Source organism: Platalea leucorodia (genome assembly GCF_965183815.1).
Source record: "Platalea leucorodia genome assembly, chromosome: 11".
Taxonomy (NCBI): Eukaryota; Metazoa; Chordata; class Aves; order Pelecaniformes; family Threskiornithidae; genus Platalea; species Platalea leucorodia.
This window is the reverse complement of record NC_138833.1, coordinates 23650019-23671304: the sequence shown is the minus strand read 5'-3', so window position 1 is coordinate 23671304 and position 21286 is coordinate 23650019. Positions and strand designations below refer to the sequence as shown.

Sequence of the window (21286 nt, the reverse complement as noted above, 5' to 3'; positions counted from 1 at the left end):
TGCAGGCAAGAAATGGAACTTGTAGCAGAATTGCTTATATACCTACAGCCTGAAGTCAGAGCAACTCTTTTCCTGCAGAAATTAAGTATTTGACAAACATAACTTCACAAAGTTCTGGTTTTAAAGACATGAACGAAGAGAGAAACACTTGAGTAAACTCTGGGCTGATTCATTTATCCATTTTCAAGGTTTTCAGGCTAAAAAGCAAAATATTTGCACGGCCCCTGTAAAATAACATCGGTGCTGAACTGCTCAATGAAAAATGAGCCTTTCCTCAGCAGCCAGGCCGGCGGCAGAGGGTAGCACCGCTGCTGCGTCCCGGGCAGAGCAAAACTGCCAGCGAGGAATATACGGGGGAACGTCGCGGGTTTCTGCAGTAGAATTCACCGCCCCTGGAGATTCCTGCCATCGACTCTGATGCTGCACATTAAATACTGATTTTTAGCCTTTCTGGTGACCCCTTTTCCACAGCTGTTGAGGACAGAAACCACAGAGCTTTGCAGAAACGTATAAAAGCAAGCTGAAACAGCACCATTCCTTCTGTTATTAACAGGGGAGGGACGAAGAGCCTGCAGAAGCAGTCCGCAGGAGCAGGAGCTGGGCTTGGCAGAGGTCAGGAGAGAAATGTAACCCGCTCCTCACAGCAGTGCGCTCCCCCACCGATGGCAGCTGAAGCTCAAGCCGCCCATCCCCGCGTTGCCTGCAGCAGAGGGGTGTGCTGCGGCAGTCGGAGCCACGTGGTTGTGCTGCCGAGATGTGTGGACGGACGGACGGACGGACGGACGTGCACCACGCGGGCACCGGGGAGGCGCAGGCAGGACCAGGCAGACGTTCACGCTCTTTATACTCGGCCAGCTCTGGACGTCCTGATGTCTGATGGGGTTGCTCAGCCGCAGGGACCCCTCTGCGCAGGAGATTACCTCCCCTTGGTCATTCCAGGAAAACAAACTCTGCCCGGTTTAACATCGTTTTAACACAGCGTGGCAGTCCCTAGGTGGTGGAGATTGATACCAAGCCGCTTTGGTATGGCTTTCTGAGGGACGGGTTATTTTAGCTTGGAGTCAGCCTAAAAATCGCTGGTGGGAATTTTGGAATAGGAGCCGGCGTTCCTCAAAACCGCATCTAAATGTAAGTGCTGTGCATCACATGGGGGAGGGAAACCTCCATCATGTCGGCTGCGAAAATGAGGCTAGAGCCTCATTAGCTTTCAGGAAGAGCGCCATGTGGAAGTACGTCTGAAAATAGCAACTTGCTGCATTTCTTCCTGCGGAGGAAGGCGGGCTCAGCATCTCCCGGCGGCTGGGCCCCGCGGGTCTTTCCTACTTCTGCTTCCTGTGGGACCTCTGCAAATAACCTCCCCTCTCGCGCCTCCCCTTCCCGTCCGTCGAGGGAGGGTGAGAGAGACCTGGGCAGACGCTCACCTTCAGCGACAGGACCTTGATACTACGGTCCTGGGTAGCACTGATAAAAATCAAAATGTTGATGCCTGAGACAGAAGTTTCAGCCCTGGTGCAATTTGTCAGCATCTCCTACTCGTTCCCACGCAAAGCTGAATCATCAGAGAGCAGGGATTTATCATCGTGTGATGGCAAAACCCCTCACCACTGGCTGCGAGCAAACAGTGAGATCCCGGGTGGAGAGAAAAACTGGTGAAGTATACAAAATAATATATAGGAATATACAGGAAATAATCTTGACAATGCAAATGTAGATCCACTTAGGGCTTTTCTGCCTGCTGCATTCCTTGGCCATCGCTCTGACCCCGTCGCTCTGGCCCTCCCGGCACAGCTGGCAGTCCCGCAGCATCTTGTGCCAAGAGAAAATCCGCTAGCTGTTAGCAGCGCAGGGCTCGCGACCCGCAACGCGTCACTCCCAGCCATACCGGGCAGTCGGACCTATACGGAATAGTCAATTCGTTACACCATTTAATTTGTGAAATGCCACTTCTGATCTTCAAAGTGTTTTACATCCCACACATTGCAGGCAGTTAACAAGTAATAAAGAGTAAGAATTAATTAACCCAAGCCATACCCCCAGGAGAGATGTAGACAAACATTAACCTGCCGATAGAAACAGAGCAGTCGAGGTTTTGTGACTCGTCCAAGGCCACCGTGGGTATCTCGGGCAGAGCCAAGACTGGAGCGCGGGAACTCAGACTGCAGAGCTCGGGCCTCGCCTCTTGTGAAACTTCTTTTGATCAGGAATACAATCTTCAAAGTAAATCATCCATTGAGAAAAAGCCTTGGTTTGTCTCCTGTAGTTTATTAAGTGCATTGCAAGTACATCCGGATCCCTGGGGTCAGGCTGTAAATATTGACTCGGGCCCACCTTGAGTGTTTATACACACACAGATATGTTTTATATACAGCGTGCCTGTGAGAACAACAAGGTGCCTAATGAGCGAGCTCAGTACCGAACGTGCAGGGTGGCAGGCGCGGACGCGTTCCTGCAAAGCTCCGCCAGCCGAGCGCTGTCCGCGCGGCCGCAGCCCCGCGCCATCCCTGCCTCCTCTGCAGAATCACCGCCTCTGATGGGGATGCACCCACGCACCGCCTCCTCTCCTGCAAATTTGCAAACATCCTTAACTTTCTTCCGTATGCCTACAGTTCTGAACAGATCACGTTCAACCCCAAGCAAATGCAAGGTACCTGCCATGCCTTTGATTACACCCGCGTGCGTCCAGGCACAGCCCCGTCTGGCCCCCAGGTACAACCTGGGCACAAACCTGCAACGAGCTCCGCGCGTTTCCTTTATCTGCTCTAAACGCCTGCGCAGGCCAGGAACTTCTGCTTCCCTTGGGATTGGTGTGCACGTGCTCAGGCCCTGATAACCTCTCCTGAGGTTTTCTCGCCGGTCCTGACCTCCCCGTTAGGACCCATAAAGCAGAGCAGCTCTACGCCCTGTTGTTCTCAGGTGACAAAGTGCTCGGCATTTGGCACTCAGCTTATCGCACGCATTTGGGATTTTAATTATCGACACAAGTGCCTTCCCAAAGGCTGGCTGGTCTTGCGGTATGAAGATTATGGAGGAAAATTAATGGCAGAAAAATAGATTTGTCCATCCGTTCCTTTCACTGTGGTGACTATGAGCTCTACAAACAGCTATGCTATTTTAATTGTAAAAGATACATTTGCAATGTCATCCTTAAGGAGGTAAAATATGCTCAGTTTGAGGTTTGTTTTCTGCTATTTTGTGTATCGAACACTTAGCTGCCGTGTATAGCGGAGCGTCTGGGGAACCCAGAGCACAGTCTGTTACCATGCTTTATTTTTTGCACTGTCTGCTTCCATTTTTCAATGTTCTGACTTATCGCTGGTTGTTTCAAAGAGCTGCAGTGCATCTGATAGCGCATGAACCGTAGCTCCCTGAACCCACGGCGCGATTGCTACTGAAAGAGGATAACCCCTCCAGGCATGAAGCACACAGAAGTCAAACTTTCCTTCTCAGAGGATCGAAGTCAGGTGCTGACTGCCCGAGAAGCACTGATTTTGCTTGGGTTTTATTTTAATTTAAGCGGGCAGCCCGCTAACAGGGAGGCGGCTGATGAGGAGCGGTACACGGTGCGTGTGCACGTCCGCTGCCTGCGCAGACCCGAGGACCCCAGAAGCCCGGGGAGCCCAGCCCGCGCAGCGAGGACAACGAGCCGTGCCCACCCCGCTCGCCCGGCCCCGCACCCCCGCGCCTGGCAGCGCTGCCCGCAGCGGGGGCTTGGCCCCGCGCCCCCCAGCCGAAGCCCGCGGCCCTCGGCCGCCTCCCGCCTCCGCGCTGCGCCCGCGGCCCGGCCCGGCCCCCGCGGCGGGGCCGATCGCGGCGCCCCAGGGCCGCCGCCAGCTTCCACCGGGGCTTCGCGCTGCCCCGCGGGGCCGCCGCCGGGGGCGCGGGGCGGCCTTGGGCTGGGCGGCGCCGGGCCGCGGCCAGGCCCGTCCCGGTCTGCGGGCCGCCGCGGCGCAGGGCCGGGCCGGGCGGCGGGCGCACCCCGCCCGGCGCGGGCCGGGGCCGGGGCCGGGGCCGGGGCCGGGGCCGGGGCGGGCCCCGCGGGCCGGAGGCGGAGCCGGGCGGCGGGAGGAGGCCGCGCCTCGGGGGCGGTGTCGCAGACCGAGGAGGCGGCTCCGGAGCCATCGCGCCTGCCCGGCCGGCGGCGGAGCTCGGCTACGGGGGAGGGGGGCGGGGGGGCGGCTCGGCGGCGGGTCTGCGGGCCGGGCGGGCCCCATGGGCGGGTGTGTGGGCTCCCACCACGACTCCTCGGGCAGCCTCAACGAGAACTCGGACGGCACCGGAGGTGAGCGCCGGGCCGCGGGGCCGGGCGGGGGGGCGGGCGGGCGGCCCCGGGCGCCGCGGGGGGACCCCGGGGCGGGCGCTGAGGGCCGGGGCCTGCGGCGGGGCCGGGCCCGGGGCCGGCGCCGGGCGGGGGGGCCGCGCTGCCCTCAGCGGCCTCGGGGCGCCGCGCCCGGCTCCCCCCCCCCCTTTCCCTGGGCCCGGCCCCGGCGCGGCCGCCCGGGCCGCAACTTTCCCGGGGCGGCGGGGGCGGGCAGCCCCGGCCCTCAGCCCCCGGAGCCCGGCGGGGCGCCCGGCGGGCAGAGCCCCCGCCCCGCGGACGCGGCCCCGGCGCGGCGGGGGTCGGCGGCGCGGCCCGGGGGCAGCGGCTGATGAAATAGAGCCGGGCTGGGGACAGGGCCTGCCTGGGGCTCCCAAACTTTGTTTTCCTTGGGCTCAGCTCCCTGTGGTGTGCGGAAAATAATTCTTCAGATAACTTAGGTCCTGGCACTGCTGCGGGTTTGGGTTTTATTTTTCTTTTTATCCTCTCCGAGGAGGACGGATGCTTTACTCCTGCCTAAATCACCCGTGCTAAATAATCCATTTCCAGCGACTTCAGATGCTGGAGCAGCGTGTTCGCACTCGTGTGCAAGCGCACACCTACTTAGTGAGCGCAGCTGATGTGGGAGCATTGCTGCGGTGTAAGCGGCCTTCTCCCTTACGTTTTTCTCTACCTAAATGTCTGAATGATTGCTTTTTCAACGTTCTTAGGTTTGTGGACCCCTGATGTTCTCCAGCTGAGCTGTATATGCTTTATAGTCATTCAAAGTCAGCCTGCCAACAGGGTACTTGACTTATAAGTAGTCCTCACGCATGCAGGGTCCACAGATATTAGGTTGAAAATTGCTGACCTAGGTCTACATTTCCCCCTGTGCCTTATGGAATTTATTTATCGGTCTGGTTTTATTTCGGGTGCCCCAGCTGATGGGTGTTCTGTCATATCAGTGACTTTGCTTTCATTTCATAATGTAAAAAAATGCAGCACTTACAATTATATCTGAAGCAGCCAGCTGCTGATTAATGCCAGGTACATAGTTCATAGAAATACCAGAAAGTCCAGCTGCTAAGAACTGTGTAGGATTTACTCACATCATTGTCATTAAAAGGAATTTTATAGCTTTGTCAGGTATGCGTCTTCCTTACTCTTCCCCTCTATTAAAAAAAAAAGGGGAAGAAGTGAGTTATCCAAAACGCATCTGTACTAAGCAGTCTTACCAACCAGTAAAAAATGCAAGTGTCAGTACGGAAAGGACCGGAGCATACTGAAAGTCAAAGAAAAAGAACGGCAGGAATCATCACATACCCCAAAAATCTTGACCGAAAAATAGCATTAAAAGCTACGTTGACACTTGTTCTGAGACCTGCTTCGGTAGCTAGGTGTTCCGAGGTGAGATCATGTCACAGAAATAGCCTCGGTTTAATTTCCTCGCTCTTATCCTGCCTGTCATGTCAAATGAATGAGATAGGAGGGAAAAAATTATCGGAGTTTGGCTGATGTTGTAAAACAGGCTTATTACACGGCCAGTAGCAGCACGAGGTAGGTAGCCTTGCTGACCGGGGTGGACTTACTGGGAGCCTGTTTCTGCTTGGTGTTTACCCGGCATGGCACGCTGCTGCTTTGGGGTTAAATAACCTATTGTGCTTGCTGCATTAGAACAGCAGCTGGGTTTTTCAAGATGTAAGAGATGCGAAATGCATGTCAGCTGGCTCGTGTTGATTCATGCTCGAAGGATAATGTTTCTTAAGGTTGTCTCGCTGAAGTGAGAAGTGCTGAAATTTCAGTTGAATTATGGGCTTCTTAGGACTGTCTTAAACAATCAGCTACAGCGTGCAATAGCCTGTTTTGTAACGTTATGTATCTGTTCCTGCCTCTCAACAAGAAAAAAAGGGGGTGTAGGTTAAGCTGGAAGAACCTCAGAATATCTTTTATAAATCCAACTCCTGAGATGTCAAAGTCCAGCCTGCGCTAATTCTTAGCTTTACAAATTCTGCAGACGTGCCCACGCCAAGTATGAAAGCTGGCTTGCTCTCTTGAGGGAGCTTATGTCTCGAGGCATCGGCAAGCGAGCCAGCTGAAGCACAAGCACACGCGATTTGGAGGCTAGACCTGTGCGGGAGGGCGACTTATTCCTCTTTCCCGTGCAAGGCTCATTTCCTCCAGCTCCTGGGCTGTGACCTCGTCTGCTGTACTCGCTTTTAGACTGCTGCCAGTGAGCAGGGCCAGATCATTTCTAAATCTCAGGAAGGTATTTTGGAAGAGAAGCATCTCAGTTCTAACCAGAGCACTGCCAGGGATGGACTGACTTGGGGGAAGCTTTGTCTCTTCCCCAGAACGGCAAAGTTTCTTGGAGAATTACGAGCGGCCAAGAGATTGATTAGACAGCAATAGCGGCGCTTGGTGCTGCGTGAAAGTGGGAGCCGCACCTGGAGTCCAATTCATACCGGTCTCAGTCTATGACAGTGCTGCGTGGCGCTGGCGCGGTCCTGCTCAGCTGCATCCCTGGAGCCGAGATGAGGATTTGTCACATCCCCGTGGTCTCCTCGGTCCTTTTGTCAGTCACTGGCACTTCCCATTAGTTCTCTGCTGCTCGGCAAAGCTGACAGCGTGCCCTGGCCGCGTGCGCTTCCTTTGTCTCTTACTGTTGGTATTTCTCAAGGTCAAGATGCTTGCATGTATCCGGAGAGCCGTTGCATATACTCAGGTGTGTCTCCGCGTGTAAGGTCGAGTTAATCAAAACCAGCAGCTCTTCTACGTGTGTGCCGGCGTATTGCACGTTTCTGTTCGCATTGACCGAAGCAGCAGCAGTCTGTTCGGTAACAAGAATTAAACAGATGCTGCTGTACCCATCCTGCTGGAAATGAAATGGTCTTTGCAGATTGGTACCAGCTGTTTCATTGTCACTGCTCTTTTTAGCAAGTTTTCATCTCGGCAGAATATTGCGTGTCATATTTAGGAAAAAGTTCCTGGCTCGACGCTTGGTGCGTTGTAGTCCAGCAGAGCTGTGTTGTGGTGGGTGGGTGTCCTGCATGGTGAGATGGATTTATTGGTGACGCTTAAAAGGAGGTACAGAGAAGAATAAATGATGATCTTTAAGTGATTTATAGACTCAGGGGGCTTTTTCCCCCCATCCTTTTAGCTCAGCTGTCTCCCGTCAGATACTCCAAGTTCTCGGGAGCTGAGCACCACATTTCTTCTTGCCGTGTCTTGTCAAAGGTAACTGAGTTTCTGCAGGACAGCGAGACTGGGGGGAAAATAGCTGTTCTCGGGCCACTTAGGGGTGATGTGACTTCTTCAGTTGGGTGCTCAGAAGAGCATTGGCTTTGGAGTTAACTGCTGGAAAACTCTGCGCTTGTGCCTGTGAGTGAGGTTAAATAGCTTGTCAGGTATGCTTGGTTCAGCACTAACAGGAGAACTTGCATTGCCGACTGGGCATCCCCACGGGCAAGTCCTTTTTGGAGGGCTGCTCTTAAATTTCTTTTCTTTCTTTGGAGGGGAGCAGTGGGAAGGAAAAGGAGAAACAGGAACCCATTCGGTTTCTTCTGGCAAACAACGCTATTAGAAGTTGCGTACTGCTTTGTCCTGGTGAAGTTCAGCGAGAGGGTTATTTGTGTGGAGTAACGGAAGGGCAGGAGATCCAGCGTCTCGAAGCATGGGCATGACAAGTCATTACAGATTAATGTAACTTCTTTTTGGCGGCGGCTGTCTGATTGCCGCTGCGCTCTCCTTGACATGATGTTCGCCTGCCTGCTGGAGTTCTTATCGCCCTTCTTTGTTATAAAAGACGGTGATTCTGTTTGAAATTTGTCTTCTTTACTGCTGCCCCTATCACCCAGCAGTGATAATAGGGACAAGTGGAAATAGGGCTGCACATCTGACTGACATGCTAGAATAGGAGATTATTAAAAATAGAAATTCCTCCCGCGGTTCTTGATGCAGTGCTAGAGCTTCATTAACTTCTAGAAAGCCAAATATTGTGCTCAACCTCTGCTTTTGATAACTGGACAACAGTTTCTTAAATATTTTCTTTCGAGTGCTGTGCAGTGCTGCATATATCACATGTCTTAATTTGAAGTTACAATAACTGCTTTCATGGTGCCTCTATGGACGACTGACCAAGGGAATTTGCATATTAAGTGGTGAGATTTGTTGCTTGCAGTTGGACTAATACAGTGGGGCTATGCATGGCTCGCACGGGGGGGTTAAACCAGCATCTCATGACTGAGCACCGAACGGCACTTGGTGCCTGCCCCTCGTCTTGGAGCACACAAAGAATCTCCCACTTCAGGCCGCGTTTTGCAGCGTCTCACAGCCGTCGGTCGCAGGCTGCGGCGGTGCGTGCCTGCGCACAGCACCGCTCTCGGGCTTCGTTGCCAGCTAAAGGAGGTAGCTCTAGGCTTCAGGCAGCTCCTGCCGCTTTGTAATGCGGCCCTGAAATACGGTGCTGGATATGGGTTTTTGTGAAGTATTAAATCAGAGCTGGCATTAGCTGTTAGGTCTTAATGTGGCTTTTTTTTTTTTTTTTTTTTAAATGGAATAATAAGAAAAGCTTAGCGTGGCTCTTACAACTTGCTCTAAATCTCTCACGATGTCCACAAGAGTACGTGTGGCTTTTATCAGGGCTTTGTAATAAAAGTCGCCTTTAAAGGCTCGGTTTCCTGAGGGCTGGGCACCCCCGGCCTCCTCGAGATCGCTGGGATCTGTGGATCTTGTGCTGGGAACGCCTGATAATTCAGTCCCAAGGGTTTTCCTACTGGAATATCACTTGGATGGTATGACACTTTTCATTTGTAAACTAATAGATTTTGTTTTGTTTTTCAGGTGATAACAAGTAACTCTTAGAAAACGAAATAAGGTGTTACTTTCACTGTTAATGAGGGCTGACAAACGCAGCTGTTCGGTTTCCTTTTTGGCGTTGTTCCTCCACGTAATTGTTTGTTTGGTTTCTAGATGAAGTGATTTGTTTTAATTTCTCTGTTTGGGATTTCAGTGTTGAAAGCAACAACGTCCTCCTTCACTGAATATTAAATATAATAAATTGAACATTCATTGTGCTTTGGAGACTTTCGATAAATGGAAAATATTATTAGTCGCCTGTTTGAATAAACTCTAAAAAGCAGCAATCCACTCTTATTGCAGCAGGTAATACGATAGCTATTATTTTTCATGTGAATGTTGAATAATATAATTCATGAGTCACAAATTATAATACAGTTGAAGCCAGAAATAAAGATTTGCCTTATAGCTAAGTCTTGCCAGTTCCTCCAAGTCTTCTTGCAGGTACAAAGAAGGATCAAGCTGGCCACAGCCGGTCTGGTTACCCGGCTCCTGAAAAAAAGAAAGAAAAGAAATATTTGAAAAGGTTCTGACCAGATGACTGTGTTTGAGAAAGGAAGACAACTGCTCCTTTGCAGTTTTATAAGCAAAAAAGGACTGTGATACTGACAGGGTTTGATGTAAAAAGCGCTTTCACCCTCTCTTGTAGACAAACGCTGTGTATAAAAGTCAGTTACTCATTTTTAGGCAGTTGTTTCTAATTTGCTACCTCTGCTTCGCTGCCTTAAAATTCAGACTCCTTTGATGCAAGTACTTCAGGATTTTTATTTCCTTTTAGTCCTTAATTTTTTTAATTTTTTTTTTTCCATATTGCTTATGCCTGCTACAGGAAAGTACGCTGTACTGGCCAGTAGGTGCTTCATGATCTTCCCAATTCTTTCTCACCAGATTCAGAATGACTTTTTGAGCGCGGCTGGTGCGATTTGTCCATCCTCTCCTGCAGAGAAGCCAGATCCCAGTGTCTGTGGCCATGCGGCATGGCTTTCCCAAGTACTGCTCTGAAAGAAAATGTGGGAAGGGCTTGGTTTTCCTTCCCCTGGGGACGAGGCCCAGCCGGGTGTGCTGGGTGCGTGGCCACAAGCTTTCCCTTCCCGGAGCTGGTGGCACCGCTGCCTCGGGAGGGGACGAGCGTTTCTGTAGGGGAGCTCTGCCGCCCAGCCGCCGGGATGAAGCAGGGAAGCCGGCCTGTGGCATCTCTTGGGTGCGTAGCGCCTGAGTGGCAACTTAAAGGCAGGAGCCATTGGTTCGCCTTCATCTTTCCTACGTGCAGGTGCTTCGGGTGAAGTTTGTGGAGGTCGGTGGGTTTTATTTTTCTTCCAGCTGGAAGCTCTGCAGGACTCTCCTTCCTTTTGCAAAAGTCACATTATGAAATCGAGCCTCTCTCAATCTTCCTAATTCTAGTTTTAAACGCTGCTCCATTTAGACAGCTGTAATCATCATAAGCGTAGTAAAAATAGAGTAAGCAGGCAGATGAGGTGGTCCTCAGGGATGTCTTGCCAGTTTGGGATGCTGAATTTCAGCATGCGGAAAGGCGCTGGCCTTGGGTGGAAGCCAGGGCGATGCGAGTGTTGCATGTGTACGGTGGGCTTTGGGAGGCATCTGCTTGCCTTGTTTACTGGAAACCTACGGGCTCCGTTTGCTGACAGCGATGCTAAGCCTTTGGCGTTTGTATTGCGACTTGGCAGGGCTGGGGAACGCGCGTGTCGGGGGCGAGCGCGCGGGGCGCGTCGGCTCCGCTCGCTGGGGACGCGCCTGTGCCACGGCTGCCGGCCCCGCTGGTGGGAGGCGGGTGCCTGGCATCGCTCGGCACGGGAGCGTGGCGAGAGCCCCGAGGCTCCGTTGCCCCGAATCCGAAGGGAGAGGCTGTGAAGTGACCCGCTCTGTGAAGCAGGTGGAGCACAAGGAAGAATGACAAAGCTGAAGTCAGTAACCTGATTTCTGGCTGTTGAATGAAACACTTCACTTGCACTCTGAGGTTTTCAGTTAGAGCTTTATCTGCTGCCTATATGTTGTCTAAGATTTGAAGAAAGAGAAGTGTTCCGCTACTTGGGAAGCAAAAGAAGTGCAGGTTTGTTTTCTTTTTAAGGGGACAAAAAAAAAAAAGAAAGCTTTTCCCTTGCATGGTGATTGTGTTTCCAGTGTGAAAAGTGCAGAATCTAATTCAGTGTTTATACCGAGTTACCGATATCAGCAGAGGAGTGCCGCATCCAAAAGCAGCACGAGTGCTCATTGCACTGCTTGTACAGTTGATGGAAAGCACCTATAGCACAGTATGTAACTTGATATTTTGCTGGCTTGCCCTGTGTGCAGTGAAATATGCAGGAGGTCTAAGGTGGTTTCTTGAGGTTCGGCTGGAACCTGAGTTTGGCATTTGCTGCCTTCTGCTGACCCCGGGCCGATCTCCCAGCTGGTAGCCGGGTACTAGCTTTCTCTCCTGGCGCACACAGGTTCCATTTGTGCAAATGAGAGATGGGCAAAAGATGGGGCAGCGCAGACTGCATAAAGCGTTTTTGTTCTGTTTCTGACCTTGGAAGTAAATTAAATGCTGAATGGGGCTGGAGTTTCTTAGACTACCTTCAATATTTAAAATGACAAAAGTAGCCTGTCATCCTGAGGCTTCACAGTAGTGAGAGACGCAAGGGCGCTGCAGGTTCTGCAGGTGATAAGTGCACGAGCGATTAATACCTGCTATCACTTTGCAGGAGCTGTTCTACATCCAGTTGACCTCTTAAAGCCCAATGTAAAGCATTTGAAAATCGTACTTCGTAAAGCAGAAATACCGGTGGGGACGGGGTCCGTGCTGCTGTGCTCGCATATTAGGTCTGCAGCAGCTCCTCCCTTCATCCTTTTCTCAACGTCCTTTTCTCTTCCCATCTCCCCCCTTCCTTACCAAACATGATTTAAAAGGAAAAATTCAGAGCCCTGCTTGAAAGCCATTTGTGGGAGGAGATGGGCACAGTTCTGAAGAAATGATTCTTCACTTCTGTAGGAACTCAGATGTGCTGAAGGATTTTATATATATGTATATGTATATATATATATATAAAAAGACATCCTTGTGCTGAAGATTAGGTAGAAGGGAGGGGGTTTGGGGAGTTTCTGATCTATCGTGTGGTTTTCCCACGTTCTCAAACATGAAAGAAAAGGCACTTTACAAATGGTAGTGAGGAGAGCTTCAGTAGTTTTCCGCGAGAACAGGTGCTGCCCAGGGGAAAAAGATTAGAGGCTGAAATGTGAAAATGTATCATACGGGGCTGTAAATTGCATGTTATCTTTACGCATGTTTAATAGGGAAACTTTACCCTTAAAATATATATATTCAAGCTACTGTTATTGACAGTTTTCTATAAATAACTAAAATATTTTTTCACAAAATGAAATTATAAACATCTAGTAGTTTATAAAATATTATAGTTTATAATAATTTGTACTCAATGTAGCAACTGTAAATAATTCTCCTAGTTCAGACAACATGTGATGTAGGAAGGCATTTTCCACCGTTCCCAGTAGAGAAGCGTGCTCTCGGAGAACGCTCCCGGGGCCCGAGATGGCGTCGGGAGCGGAGCACGGTGGTTCGGGGTTGGAAGCTTGTTACCTTTGTATTTTTAAAATTCAGCCGTGAGCTCAATTTCTGGTCTCACGCTGTGATCAAGGGCACTCTGGATTCACGAGAAGGATCTCTCGTGGCATTTACTTTGTCGCTTTATTTTTCTGCTGCAGAACTATCATCTCCTGTGATTTCTTGTCTGTATGGGTAAATACAGTCTTTTTGCAGAATAATACCTATAAAATAGCGGATAGTACCTGCAGCTGGCAAATGCCATTTTCTCCTGCCAGGTTTTTTTTTGGCAACATGCTGCTGCTCGAGCGCCTGAGCCTACTGTAGAGCATTGGCAATTGCAGGATAATGGTTGGCTGGTGAAAAGGTAAATGATTTCAGTAAAAATGGCTAATTCACACACTTCATATGTACTGCACAAAGTATTTCTTGGCAAAGGTATAGCAAACTGTTGCGTATGTCATGTATGCTGGACTTCTTAATGCCTTCAGAGTGTTTTCAGATGCGTTTGCTTCATCTCTGGTGCAAGTAGAAGCTGTGTGCATCAAAATAATGTCTTTAATGCAGGATGCTTAGCCTTCAGTGGGGCTCTCACTCGCCAAATGCTTCTGAACCTCTCTTGCGCGTCCTTTCATTGCACCCCTGTCCCCCGTAGGGGACAAGAAGGACCTGCGGGGCCGTGCTGGGAGCGAGGAGAGGGCGCTCCGTGACTCTGAACGTGGAACCACGTTTTAGATACCTGCAGTACAGTCCTGCACCAAAAAGGTAAAAGTCGCGGTTCTACGAATCGCAGGCTCTGGTTGCTCCAAGCTTGTTAACATACGGGCTGAAGCGAGGGTGAGAAGACACAGGCAATAAGCAGTTTGGAAGTGTTAATGGGAAGCAAAGTGTAGCATACATGTTAAATAGTTTGGAAACCATAAACATTATCTGAAGGTTGGACTAACAATTCCACTAACTCTTGCTGGGTGTATTCGCAAGGAGGCTATATTTGGTGGCAGCAGTAGTTAAACATACGTTCAGATGAAGCTTAGCGCTCCAGTCCTTCACACCTCTAACTAGCATCATCCTTCGCTGTTCCTGGATTTGGTCTGGAAGCCTGTTCGGGACGTGATGCGAATGCCCTGCTTGCCGGGGGTGAGCGAATCTCGTCCTTTGCCTGTGCGTTGCGTACATCCAGCGCGTGTACTGAGCAAACCTGCTGAGCGGGTGGTAAATCGCAGGTCCCAGCTGAGGGTTAGCACTTGGGGGGGTGAAGAAGGGGAAAGCTGTCGAATATCTATTTAAACTTTTTTTGTAAAGAGTTGGAACTCGCTTGTGAATTGCATGTTGATGACTTGGCTCAGTAAAACACATAACAGACTGATTTTATTTTTTTTTTTTTTGCTATGTGCCTACAGAAGTACATGAAAAGAACATGGGTTGCTATAAATACAAGCAATTATTGAATAAAAATATGTGCTGTAAAGTGCTTATCAATATCAGATATTATTCTAAGGCAGGTTCAAATGCTTATTTGAGATAAGTTCTCTTACTCGTTTCTGTGTTGGTTTTTCACATCTGTAGATCTCCATTGTATCTTTATCCAAATCTAAAACTAGTTCTGGTGCCAAAGCAGCTTGAATCGCAACAGAAAACGGCACGTGTATTGAAATCGCATTGCTCGATTAAAGTCACATGCGTTCGATCAGTCACGTATTGTATAGCCTCACGCTGACGGTACCTACTGCAACGTCCCATCGCCGCCTTACCGCAGCCGAGACAAGCGCATTCGTTGTGCGTATCCAGGACGCTCCAGCTGCTGCACGGATATTGCAGCACAAAAATAGCTCCAAAAATACTACAGGCTTGGGTTTTGGTTTCAACTGAAACTCCTTTGGAATGGAACAAGAGGGAATACACAATTTTATTCCCTCCTCTGGGAGAAAAAAGGAGCAGCAGCATTGTCAGAACAAGCGAGCATGGATGTTGCGGTTTGGTATTGCAAGGCAATACTGGAATGAGAGTCCTTTAGGTGTAAATAATCCTCTAGTTCTTGGACTCTGACTCATGATAGAGACTTTCTAAACCAGTGTGCTTTCTTTCAAAATGAGAAACAACAGTCCAGCATACAGAAAGATTATTTACCTCTGAAACCAGTTTAACTGTATTTGGGGTATCTTTTTTCTTCTAAATGGCATGAACCCTTAGAAAACATACCGGGTGCTTCTCAGCTGTGGCGGAGCTGCCTGGGCCACCACCGCCTTGGGGAGATCACGATGCAACTAACGCCCTGTGTCCAGATACAGGTTTCCAAAAGCTTTTCTACCGTTTGTTTCTTATGGAGAGAAACACTACCAAAATATGCTTTTTAGAGTTAAAGGAAGACTCCAGCGTTTTGTGACCTTGTGGATCTTTCATGGATTCTGTCCTGCTGGTCTCGTCTTAAAATTACATTTCCTTCACTTACAGCTGGAATCGTGCTCTTCCTGAGTACAGGTTGTAGTCTGGGTCCTTTTTGGGCTAGCTAACGAATACTGAATAACTTGAACCAAAGGAACAATACTGGCCCCAAAGAGCGTACAGTCTGATAATTGGCCCTTACTGGTTTGGTGGAAGCAAATTCTGCATTTTCTGAGCTGTCCTTACCCATTTTTTGGATGAAGTAAGCTTGACCAGAAGGGAATTCTTGACTCTCAGCCTTACCATCTTGCTACTGTTTTTACCTTGCGTATTTAGCAGTAATTAATGCTCCAAGGTTCCCATGTTTTATAAGGCACCATCTCACTCTGCACTGATTGGCTTCATCGTCCTTCACTCACCGAAGTCCCGTAAGTAAGATGTTAGTACAGCTGAGTCTCGAGGCTTGTGTGTGCTGTCTCTCCTTTGGGTATCTCGTGCCCTTTCTAGTAGAATGACTGGTCTGCTGTGCAGCTAATTCTCCTGAATACCATTCTTTCTCATAATTAGGTTTAAGTTGGGGAAGAGGAGAAGTCATGGCTTGTGATTAAATTACCACTTTAGCTTTTTAGGCAGCTTGAAAAGTGAAATACTCCACTGGTTTTTGGAGAGTTAGCGCTCAGCAGCGGGGAAAAGAGGGCAACCCCAGTTGAAAGAAGAGGAATTTGGGTTCCTTGTTAATCTGTAACATAGCGGGTGTCACTCACTGCTGCCGGTGGGGACTTCCACGTGTTTTTGACGCAAGTCAGTTATGCAGAGACTGCTTACCGAACCCTCTGGAAGTAGAAATTTGAGGATGCATTAGTTGGTGAAGCCGAAATGGAAGATCGCCCTTGTGCCCATCCCGTTAATGGGGTCTAGCGCACCGCTGCACCCTGCGGTAGCGATCGCGCATGCAGGATGGGTGGGCTCTTCGACGCTCCCCTTTCCCAGCCTTCATCCATCCCAGGACATGATCAGTCATGATCAGTTCTTAGGGAGTGACGTTTTCTCAAGAATTTGTAAGTAAACATATTTAAAACAGTACTTACCACAGCTTCCTCAAAATACTGCATCAGAAAATAAGCAGGTATTTCTTTTGCATTCTATATAACCGTTCACTTACGGAATATCGCTTTTTCTGGCTTTATCCATCCCAAAGAAGACAGGTGTTTTATCTTAGGAATGCAAGTGCAATGTTTTTATTCCAATTCTGTTCTTTCCGATGATTATATTCAGGGAAAATGGTATGCCGCAGGATTACGGAAGAAACAGCATTAGCATTTTATCTTATTGTGGTGGGAAACTTATTACCAAGAGTTGTTAATTTGCATTGAGCTCCTTATTAGTTAGGAAAATATTATAGATCGTTGGGGGTGGGGGAGGAAGCGTTTCAATTCCTGCCAGTGTCCTGCCTTGTTAATGCCTCTTGGCAGGCTACGTGCAGAGATGTGCTGAGCGCGCTGCTATCTGATCATCAGCCCCGTTAATAAAATAGGGTGGTTTTAGGTAATGGCAATTCAGCTTAAAACAAGGTTGTGGAAAGTCCAAGATGGCAGCGCCGGCAAAGGCTTCTATATTGCCTCAGTCGGTGCTGTGTCAAACAGAATATTCTGCCCTAGGAATTCTACCAACTGATCTAATCTTGTCTTAAAACTCTTTCCAGGTTTGCCTACTCAAGTATGCTGTCGCTATCTGATTGCTCTGCCTGCCAAATTTCCAAGCTGAATTCATCTTCCGTTGATAAAGTGCGCTTCTAGCTGCTCGGTGCAGTCGCCCTTCCTTCTTTCACCTGTCTCATTTCATTATTATAAGTTAATATGAGGGGTTTTTCCAGATGAAGGAACTCTTGCCATGCAGTTCGGGTTTAGGTACCTGCACCATTTCTTTTCTTGTTCTTGTTTTGAAACGTTCCAACTTGCACTTGTTTATTTTGAAGGTTAATAAATAAGGAACCCTTTTTCTCACAAAACAAATATTTTTCTATCAAGATATGTCAGTGCAGATTATTGTGTGTTAAAGTCAATTTTGATGCTAAAGACCGAGCCCCTGTGAATGAGCTCTTTTCAGCTGGGAGAGCTGGGGTGAGCGCTACTCAATGTGAACATTTTCTGGTGCGTTTTTCTCATGCTCGTCCTTAGCTTTTACGTAGGTCAAAACCTTTGGATTACACAGCTCCCTGTAATATTACAGCTTGCCCTTTCTGTGGAAATACGGTTGAGGCTGATTAACTGAGTACCAGGTACTTTATTGACCATTCTCTGAATGTTCCTAGGAGTAGCTTTTCCAAGCGGTGCGATTGCTGCAAACGTACCTGTTCCGGTGGCTTCCTTGGGGTGGCAGTTTGGATTGAGAGCTCGGGACAGTTTGGGTCGGCTCCTGCTGTTAGAGGTGGAGGTGCCTGACAAAGTGGGTGAGACGAGCTCTCCTGTGGGAGCCAAGAGGAAAATGCTGTGCTTCGGGGAGGGGAGATGACAGCTCTGCCATAAAAGCAGGGCTTGGTTCAGAATACTAGAGATCAGACTTCCAGGTTTAGTATGAAGAGAACATGCAAAGAGGATTATTCTTCCTACTTGATTTTTCCAACCATCTCGGAGTAGTTACTATTCATCTTGGACGTACCCCAGCAAAGATTGCTCTCCCCACAGCAAAGGAGTCTCTTGTTCCTTATTGCCTTTCCGATTATTATTTTTAATAGCCTCTGTTGCTAGTAGTGCCTAAATATTGCTGTAATAGGGAGGATCCTGAACACTGGTCTTAGTTTTATGAACCAAAGCTACTGCTTAAAAAGTAAGCAGGAGAGAAACTACCACTGGAAGAGATCAGTGCCTGGGGCCTGGCCTGAGCGGAGCAGAGCGGCTCGGTCTGCTCGAGTCCCAGCCATCTGCTTTCCATCCCTAGTTTTGATACAGGCTTTTAAAAGCAAGGAAACTTAAATACTTTCTTTGTGCATTTATTCTGTTCTCTGGGGGGTCTGAATGGATTTCTTTCATGTTTACAATTTGATTGCTACTGCGATGGAGTCCGAAACGCAGCCCCGGTTCTGCTGGGCCCGGGGTTTGCGGCGCCCTTGGGCAGACGGCAGAAGCCACGCGTCGTGGCCGGGGTTTGCTCGTTAGAGCCCGGGGATTAGTACGGCGAGCTGGGCGATCTGGAACGTACTTGCATCCAGCCATTTTTGTGACTTCTTCTTTTAACTGCTATAGCCAGCAATCAGCAGTTTGGGGTTTTTTGAATGCTTTCAGAGGTCCCTTTACCTAAACAAAATAATTTTACCTGCACAACAATGTATGAAAAACCATGGGAGATCTGGGCTGCTCTTTTCAAATGGCTGAAAGAAGAATCTCTTTTTGCTAATGCATTCTCACGCATTACCAGTCAAAGTTCCCATTCTTTAATTAGAAGCTAGGCTTATTTTCCCTCCCGGTGAGGGGAGGAGCGGTGAGAAGAGGGTCTGTGGAACACTGTAGAGTTCTGCCTTAACTCAGAACCAAAGACTTTTCCTACAGAAACTTAACTCTAAAGTCCAGAATCAACATACGCTTATTTTAATCTGCTGTTACAGCACTCACGTCTTAAATTGTGTGAAAAAGTAGGAAAAGTGCATCTGTCCTGACAAGTGATACTACTTTTGCTTATGAGTAGATGATGACACTGGAGAAATAAGCCCTTTCAAGCATTATGGCGAGTACCTTTTTAGAAAAGACAAGCGTAGCCTGTGGTCAAGACCTACTTCAGCTATTACTGGAGACATAACAGCCGATACCGTTGCCAACATAACCATTGCAGTGCCAGTTTTTAGCTTGCTCTGGGTTGTTGAGAATTAAATGCATTTTAAATCAAATTATGGTCTGTAGTGATCCCTTCATGTGGAAGGAAGGGGAGTTCCTTAAGGGATGTGCTGTTGCGTCCGTTGGAAACGCTGCCCTTCGCTACAGAACAAGCATTGCTCATTAATAGAGCTAAAGACGTCTGTGCTCGGGGACTTGTGAAAGAGATCAAATGAATTTGCTAAAGGTGGAAAGGCTCTGGCTACTTTAATCTATCTTCATTTGAGCAATTTAAATGAAGAGGGCAGTTTCCCGTGCTTACTCCGCAGTCCTTCCATCTCCTGGAGAGCAGGAGGCTGCTGCAGAAGGAGGGTCACGGCAGAAGCTGACGTCTGTGCTCAGCATTGCTTGGAGGAGGCCGCCTTGTTTACGCCCCTAATTCGGGCACCTTCAGTTAAATGCCTAAAGTTGGATTGCATCAACAATCCTTGACCATAGGCTATAGTAGGTCTATTTTTTTTCCCTGAATACACGCACGGGGGTTAAAATGGCCTCAAAAGGATGTAGCTTTAAGGCTACTTTGTTCAAGTGCTCCCATTTAACAGCACGGTTTTATTTTTGCCTGGATGTATGAGACATACAGATGTATATACAGGTTGCAACAAAGGCTTGCATGTTTTTGATTTTAAGTTAGGAAGATGGATGATAACTTTCTAATTATCCAAGCAATGCACTAGTGTCCTTATGTCTTATTACGTATCTCTAACTCTGGGATAAATATGGTTTTCTTAACAAAAGGTGTACTTGAAAGGTAAGAGTTCCTTATGGCTAAGAGGTTGGTATGTATAAAATAGCTGGACATACGTGTTTTTCAAAAGGCAGCTTGGTCTTCTGAAGTTGCCTGGGCATTATTAGTAAGTAGTACATAAAATATTGCAGGTGCACTTTGTGCAATTGTAAAGAAATCCTGCTTGCAGGTGAAAGAACGAAGAATGATTGTCCAGAACAGATAGATTTTTAAGTAAGCAATTTTGAAACTGAACTCCTAACTTGCATCATCGTTTTCCTTAGCTGTTTTTTTTCCCCCGCTTGCTTTAGATGACATGCTGTTGAACTCAAGGCTGGAGTTTGCTTAGGCTGTGAGCATATGTACTTCCATGAATAAATTTTCAAGCTTATTAACTGGGTTGTGGATCCAGAAAGTGTTGACTATAGAGGAGAGGTAAATGCATGTTTTTGGGTTTCACTGGGGCGTTAAGCCACCAGTCTGTCAGGCTTCTGCCCTGCAGACGTTCAGTGTGCACAGTCAAAGGTGTGAATGTTAAAATGGACGTAGTTCTTTTGGTGCCTCGCTCTTTGGGAGCACGGGAGGCTTAGGGATGTGATCGCTGAGCTTCTGTGGTCATACCGATTTGTTAACACTGTGACGAATTGCTTTTTACTGATGGGAGGCAGGGGACAGCAGGGGAGGAGGATGAGTCCTGCTCGTTAAAATACTGTAGCATGTAGAAACCTTCTCTGTGGGTGAAGAGCCTTTTGTGCTAAGGGCAGCTGAAACATAGAGGGGTTTTTGTTAGTTTGGGGGTTCTTTTGATAGTTTGTTTTTAATCAACCTGCCACAGAAATGAAGTCTCACCCTTGCAAGGCCTTGGGTTTTTTTACCCTGTGGCTGTAAACTTGCCGGGAAGGACAAATACTCCAAAAAGATGGGCTTGGTTGTAGATGGAAGACCAGGTCCACGTTCTGGGGGAGTCTTGAGTGACGCCGTGGTGTCACGACTTGTGCTGTGTGACCTTAAAGGATAAACATCAACAAGTAGGGTACTCGATTTTCTGCTCCTAAATCACCGCTGTGCTGGTGCTGTTATGGCAGCACTGACTTGACAGTTATTAAAGAAGAGGTTACCACCTACTGTTAAGAGCTGGTTGAGAGATTACTTTGCAGAAAGAAGCTCGATGTCCGAGGAGCATCGAGGCCGCGTTATCCCAGCGCTACACATCTGTCCGCAGCTGCAGGCGCTTGGCACGGCCGCGTGCCCCGCGTCTGCCTTGCTCGGCCTGCGCCGGCCGGCGCGCTGCTCAGAAACCACCAGCGTGCAGTCCCTGGGAAAATGAGTGGTAGGTTTTAGTTAGACACTAAGATAAAACACTTCTTAAACGGGAACCAAGTTGAAAGCATCTGAAAATTGATACAGAAGTAATTTGTAGTGAGTGTGAAATGGTAACTTTATTATGAAAAACTACCTTCTAAAATAGAGCTTAGTAAAGCAGCAAGTATCACTGTAAGAAATACAATTTCAAATCTTTAAATGTTTGCTTATGTGTCTTTCACCTGTTCTCTAAACCGAGCAATTGCCTTTCAGTTTTCCAAATGGCACCTCTGGAACGTAAT

The 21286-nt window shown here is 48.5% G+C and overlaps 1 protein-coding gene across 1 annotated transcript in view; it reads left to right on the top strand.

The window, feature by feature from the left end:
* Positions 1–4209: 4209 nt before the first annotated feature.
* The window catches only part of UBTD2 (ubiquitin domain containing 2), a gene marked incomplete at its 5' end in the record, with an annotated part of 56652 nt that continues 39575 nt past the window's right edge, over positions 4210–21286 (top strand). Inside the window, one exon of the mRNA XM_082324580.1 lies at positions 4210–4279. Within this exon, the coding sequence (XP_082180706.1) occupies positions 4210–4279 (70 nt within the window). The remainder of the gene's footprint in view (positions 4280–21286) is intronic.